Below are 6,744 nucleotides of genomic sequence, written 5' to 3'. Positions count from 1 at the left end.
ACAGAAAAGTAGAAAATGAGCTGTGCTTCTTAAAATGCACAGTACATCTGTCTAGAAAGTATCTGTTATGGATGATACACTACAATCACCAATAGTTTAAAAATTCACCATACTGATACAGCTGGACTCAACCTTTAATACTTTTATTCATTTCACTAATAGCTATTGAAATTGAGTATGGAATAGACACTCATTTAGGTACTGTGGATGGTGTTGTAAACAAAACAGACAGAGCCACTGCTTTCATAGAGTCTAAGTGGTAGTTGGGGAAGAGACATAATAAAGCAAACATTCAATAGGTGATGACTCATGAGGACCATGCAGAACAACCCCGAGTGCCATGGCCAGGTGGCTCTGTATGTTGCAGTGTCATCCCTCACACCAAAACTTGCAGGTTCCAGTTCCTGTGAGGGCACATACTTAGGTTGGGGGTTCCATCCCTGGTCAGGGTGTTTCTCTCCATTCCCTTCTTCTCTCTCTAGTATCAATAAAAACAAGTCCTTTGGTGAGAATATTTTTTATCATTTTTTACTCTTATTTCATTATGGTTGTCTCAATTTTTTCCCCTTTGCCCTCCTCCCCCTAACCCATCACCCACTTCCCACTCTGCTGTCCATGTCTGTGGGTCATTCATACATGGTCTTTGCCTAGTCTCTTCCTCTTCATTCCAACATTATCCCCCTCCCACCTCTGGTCACTTTCAGTCTGATCCATGTTTTCTTGCCTGTGGTCATGAACAAAATGGGAGAGAATTTTTTAAAAAAAATAAGTCAGAGGGAAAGGATATTCTGCATGGCCATAAACATTGACCATTTTACAAAGGTGGTCAAGAAAGAAGCCTATGACAGAGTAATATTTAAGCACCAACCTTAATGCAGTAAGGGAACATTCCACATAGGGGAGAGTATGTACAAATGCCCTGAGGCACAAACATGTTTGGTGTTGTCACATTAAAATATAGGAAGAAAATCAGTGTGGATGAAGTAGGGTAAAAGAATGGCGAAGTAATATTAAGAACAGTATGGTAAGTGGAGAAGCTGAAGAACTTCTATGTATGACCCATAGACAAGAACATTGATGAAGGGAATATGGTGCAAGGGCACAAAAATCACGGAGAGAAATAAAAGGGAGAAAAAAATGGGACAACTGTAATAGCATAATCAATAAAACATATTTTAAAAATATTTTTAAAAAGATCATTTAAATCACAAAACTAGACATAAAATATCAGCATTAAACATTTCCAAACATTTCCAGAAGCAAAATGTACAACATTATTGGTTTCTATTTGAACATGCAGGTATCCTCCTGGGGCACAAGAGTGCACTTTGCTCATGGTCTTCTTTGTGGCCCTATTTTATGAGTGCTTGCATTGAGCTGTTAGAAAAAAAAAAAAGTGCATGTTGAATGAGTGAATAAAAAATATCCTTAAGAAGGTTTTTGACAAGTGAACCCCAAGACATCTTAGCCTTTCCTGTTCAGGTACATTTCTGGAAATAATGTTTCTCATTTTTAGGACAGGAGACTTTGGAAAGGGTAAGGTGACTACTTTGGGGCCTTATTTTCCCCTGGTCTTAAAGAAAGTAGCTTACTGTGCATTGCACAATGTTCAAATCATAATCCTAAAAACACTTTTGCCTTTAAGATAAGCTTCATGAGTGCACTCTTGACCTCCTTGTTCCTCAGGCTGTAGACCAGGGGGTTCAGCATGGGGATGACCATAGTATAAAACACAGATGCAATTTTGTCTGTGTCCATGGAATGGCTGGAGTTGGGCTGTAAGTACATGAAGATGAGAGTCCCATAGAAGATGAAGACTGAAGTGAAGTGGGAGGCACAGGTGGACAGAGTCTTCTGATACCCTGAAGATGAGTGCATCTTTAGGATGGTGATAAATATGAATATGTAGGAAGTCAAGATAACCAGAACTGCAAAAGCGATATTGAAGCTTGCTACATAAAGAAGAACCAGCTCATTAACATGTGTATCAGAGCAAGAGAGAACCATGACTGCTGGAATGTCACAGAAAAAGTGATTGACCACATTGGACTCACAGAAAGAGAGGATGAATGTGTTTCCAGTGAAAATGGAGGAATTCAGGAATCCCCAGATATAGCAACCTATGGTCAGACACACACACACCGCTGTGGTCATGGTGGTGGTATAATGGAGGGGTTTGCACACTGCTACATAGCGGTCATAGGCCATAGAGGCCAAGAGGTAACTTTCTGTAGTGGCAAAGCCAGAAAATAAGAACATCTGAGCAACACATGCATTGTAGGAGATGACCTTGTGTCCTAGAAGTAATTCAACCATGACTGTAGGAGTGACATCTGAAGAGTAACACAAATCTGCCAGAGACAGGTTACTGAGGAAAAAGTACATGGGAGTGTGCAGACGAGAGTCAAACAGAATCAACACCATAATTCCCAAATTCCCAACCAATGTGATGAGGTAGATGACAGTGAACATGATCAAGAGGGGGACCTGCAGCTCTGGGTCATTGGTTAGTCCAAGGAGGATGAACTCAGTCACTTCTGTAATGTTCTCCATCACTGTGGAGAAACACAAATGCTTGGTGACTAGGAGAACAATGAAACAGTAACAAAGACACTTAAATTGAGAAGTGTACATGCAACATGGATTATCTCATTATAGCAATAACTTATATTTCCAGATTCGCCAGTCAAAATATCGGCTTCATAACAAACCAAAGTGCATTAAGTATATATAAGATTACATGTTGTTGAATCTGAATGATCTTTATGGAAAATTTCCCTAATTTTCAAGTTCATAATTTATAAATTGAGATATAGAAAATTAAATAACTCAATGAGTGGCTTATCCACAGTGAATGTACCTGTCAATCAACTTTTCCAAAGCTTATTGAAAGCATATATTTGCATGTTGTTCACTTGTCAGAAACAATTCAATGCACTTTAAAAGTATATACAATATGTTCTCTTGAGAATATTATGTTCATCTTGTTGTTACATCTATTTAAATTAGGATGCACAAGAGGCTGAGCAACTTTTTGCATCCAACACATATTAATTGAGAAGCCATGCTTTGGATCCAAGCCTACTTTTGAATCTACACTCAGTGGTTCCTAAGTCTCATGGTCTTAATTATATTTAAACGAAATTGAATTCTACTCAATGTACAGTTACCCCTCACCTCCTTTGGTTTAAACTCAGTGCTTGGGGTTCATAGTGTCATACGAGATTTATAGGGTAGGAACATACACAACCAAGAGATGCAATTCTGAAGAGAAGGCAAAGCATCTGCTACAGAGCTTGGACTCTGGGCTGAGGTGTGTATTAGCCAAACTGTTTACTGCCTTGGAATCATTAATGCTAACGTAACATACCTGAAACTTATATACTCATCTTCAAAATTAAGACAATAATAAGACTTACTTCACTTATAGTGTTATTGTGAGAATTAAATAAGGTAGTATATGAAAAAACACTAAATGTCTGGGTTTGGAACAGTCTGATGAGTGCTAGCTATAGTATTACTGTTAGGATGGTATGATTGTCTTTATGTTGGTCCAGGAAAAATGGTTGGCAACCTGCAGGTCTTCAAGTGTGCAAGGGGTTTAAAGTCTTAAAGCCTTCTTCTTCAGTTTGCCTTTTCTCAAATTCTGCCACCACTGAGATTTTCTGTGTCTCCAGTTACTCCAGTTCTTTGCTTCACCCATAGTACTCTCTGCTTTAGCAATTCCACTTGAGACATTGTTTTTGCTTCTTTCTTCCTTGAAATCCCTATGTGAGCTTGAAATAGTCACTTTTTCTTAAACTCATTCTCTTTCCTGTTGCTCTCACCTCAGAGCAGATTCACAGAAATCTGGGTTAAATTTCCTAATTTGTTTCCTGCCTTTAGTCTCCAGGTTTGCTTTGCTGGTGAGATTCATGTTTAAATTTTTTATATCATTGTTCTTGAGTGAAAACATGTTTTCAATCTTTTTATTCTGAATTTGAGGTCTGTAGAAAGACACCCATCATGCACTACTCATTGTTCTCCATCATTGTCCTAACACTCTCTTATCTTCTCTGTACAAGCCTGGCCCCTAAAGTCATTAGGTTTGTCAACCTCTGACAACCATAACCTCTTGTGGAATATATTATGTTCTGCAAACAATAATAAAAACTAGGCGTATATTTAATTATATTTAGGTATGTGTACTTATTTGCACTAAAATAAACACAACTTTTTGTTTAATCCTCACAATAATGCTGTAAGGTAGGTGATATTATAATTCCCTTTTGACCATTAAGACAACTGAGGACTGGAGAAGCTATGTAAAGCTCTATAGTTGCACAGCTAACATGAGGAAAGTTCAAGATTCATGATTCAAATTCATGTGTGGCTAAATCAAAAGCCTATACCTTAGCCACGTCACCATCAACATTTGCCCATGTGTTCGTAACATTGAAATAAGAATGAGATTATGGGGAAAAGTACAGTGGATCATGCTGATTCAATTGCAAAACTTCTGTGGTTTCAAGGAAGGGTTTCCACTCTCTTGTGCTTTTATTAAACCTCCAGTAAAAGTACAACAGATAGTAAATAAGGTGAATTAAGACTCACTCAATAAGACTGTTACCTTTTCCTTTGGCTAATGTTTTCTAGGAAAGGAACATAATGATATTCTATAAGTATCACTATACTTATTAGTGAATTTTTGACAGTTAAACCCTACTCTCAATTCCGTGTTTTAGAAACAAGTGTTCAAAATATCTGGTTATGTGCTCAAATAATTCATAGTATGTACAGCTAGCCCATGGATTTTGCATAAATGACAGTTCTCACTAACAATGTGTATGAAATGTAGAAGCTTACCTTGCTCCTGCAGTGGGAGGGACAGTCAATCCTGAATAGTGCTTCTGAAATCTGAAATCTAGACATGGAACTGTATACATATATAGTCTTGGTGATGTTGTCTATCAGATACTGGTGAAAAGATTTCAAGATCTCTAAGACAAGTAAAGATGGAGGAAACCCCCAATATGAAGTCACAAAACTGAGCACAAGTCTTGAATCCACCATTAATTCTCACTGTGCTTTGGAGGAGTCTCTTATCTTCTCCTTAATTCTAAAATAAAGAATGAAATTACCTCTCTCGTTTAGTTTACAGAAGTGTTCGTAAATAGCAAATTAAGAAAGCTTTTTAAAACAAAGAGGGGTTATCATTTTAAAATCAATCAATGCAAGATTCATCTTGAGATGTTTTCCCTGGCTACCACTCTATGCTTATAGCAAATCCTCAGATCAGGGGTGGAGGAAAGGCCTAGATACAGTAACCATGATTAGCGTTCAGAAAGGTAAATGATAGCCAAGGCACCTTAGCACACATTCTGGTCCCTTTAAAATGATTTCATGTTGAGTCATATTGGGATTTCAGAGGCCAACTCATGGGAATTAGGAGGAGCCTTAGAGACATGTTGTTCTTTGGGGATGTCTCCCATGAACACTTCTATAAAACTCTCATCCCAAGTTCTAAAAAAAGAAGCAATTAAATTACCCTTAGGAACTGAGTTGGATATGATGAGGGTTCACATGTTTTCATATCACTTCTTACTGCTCATTTTTTTCTATTTTCTAGTTATAGTATCATTTACAAACAATAATAATATCTATAGTTTTAGTGTAGACATCTTCAATTTCAGTCAAATGTACATGGTCATGTAATCATGAACAAAATCATCACATTGAGGAGTCCCACGATCAAACAAAGACTCTGCGTTTCCCTTGGGTATCAACTCCTTCTCCCACACACTGCCCCAGCCACTAACGTTAATGTCCAAATAATTTTGCCTTTGCAAGAATGTCCTATAAATAAAAGACTAGTCTACATAGCTCTTCTGTCTGGCCTCTTTCACTTAGCATGCTGTTTGTGTGTTGAGCAGGGAATTCTTTGTTCAATTATATCTGTTCAAACTATTGAAACTTCAAAAACAAAGGCCAAGGAGACCTCTCACACCACCATCCCTCTGATGTCACCTCCCAGATTTTTCTTTTTTAAAAGGACATGAGTCATACTGGATTCCAAGATTAGCCTGCTCCATTATGACTTAATCTTACTTAATTAAATCAGCAAAAATCTTATTTCCAAACAAGATTACATTTTGAAGTACTGAGGGTCAGGACTCGAACAAATAAATTTTTTAGGAATATAATCCTACCTGTAATATATTAGTAGTAAAGTCTTTTATTATTCTTGAATAGTATTTATACACACACACACACACATACACACATATATACATATCTCACAGATTGTTTCTAGATTTCTCAGTTACAGGGCATTTGTGTGGGTTCCAATATCTGGATATTTGGAATAAAATTACTAAATATCTGTCTAATCTTATTTTTGCATTGCACTTATGTAATTTCTATCAGTTGGATTGCTTGATCACATGGTAAGTATATGTTTAATTGAATGGAATGGAGTGTTTCCTTATCAGTGTTCTCTTTGGTTTATCATTATTGAATGTGGGATATTTACATCACAAAAATTTGTTTTTCAAAACATTTTGCTCTAACAGCTGTCATTTCAAGACTGACAGGATTGAATATTAAATTTAAAGTGAAACCATATTAAGATTAGGAATTGACAAACAGAAACAACCAGATGTACCATCAAACTGTAGAATGTTGTTAAACTGGATCACTGTTCAGTCATAAAATAGAATAATATCCATTCGTGCACCAATATGGATGAACCTAAAGTAGATTTTA

The 6,744-nt window shown here is 36.9% G+C and overlaps 1 protein-coding gene across 1 annotated transcript; it reads right to left on the bottom strand.

Annotated features, from left to right (window-relative positions):
• Positions 1-1,614: 1,614 nt before the first annotated feature.
• Positions 1,615-2,562, bottom strand: LOC114489781 (olfactory receptor 5B3-like). The gene has a single exon (XM_028503651.2). It carries the CDS (start codon positions 2,551-2,553, stop codon positions 1,615-1,617), a length of 939 nt encoding a protein of 312 aa, XP_028359452.1. The 5' UTR covers positions 2,554-2,562.
• Between the last annotated feature and the right edge of the window lie 4,182 nt (positions 2,563-6,744).

Source organism: Phyllostomus discolor, chromosome 6 (genome assembly GCF_004126475.2).
Source record: "Phyllostomus discolor isolate MPI-MPIP mPhyDis1 chromosome 6, mPhyDis1.pri.v3, whole genome shotgun sequence".
NCBI lineage: Eukaryota > Metazoa > Chordata > Mammalia > Chiroptera > Phyllostomidae > Phyllostomus > Phyllostomus discolor.
The sequence above is the reverse complement of the archived record's forward strand: the minus strand, read 5'-3'. Positions and strand labels throughout refer to the sequence as shown.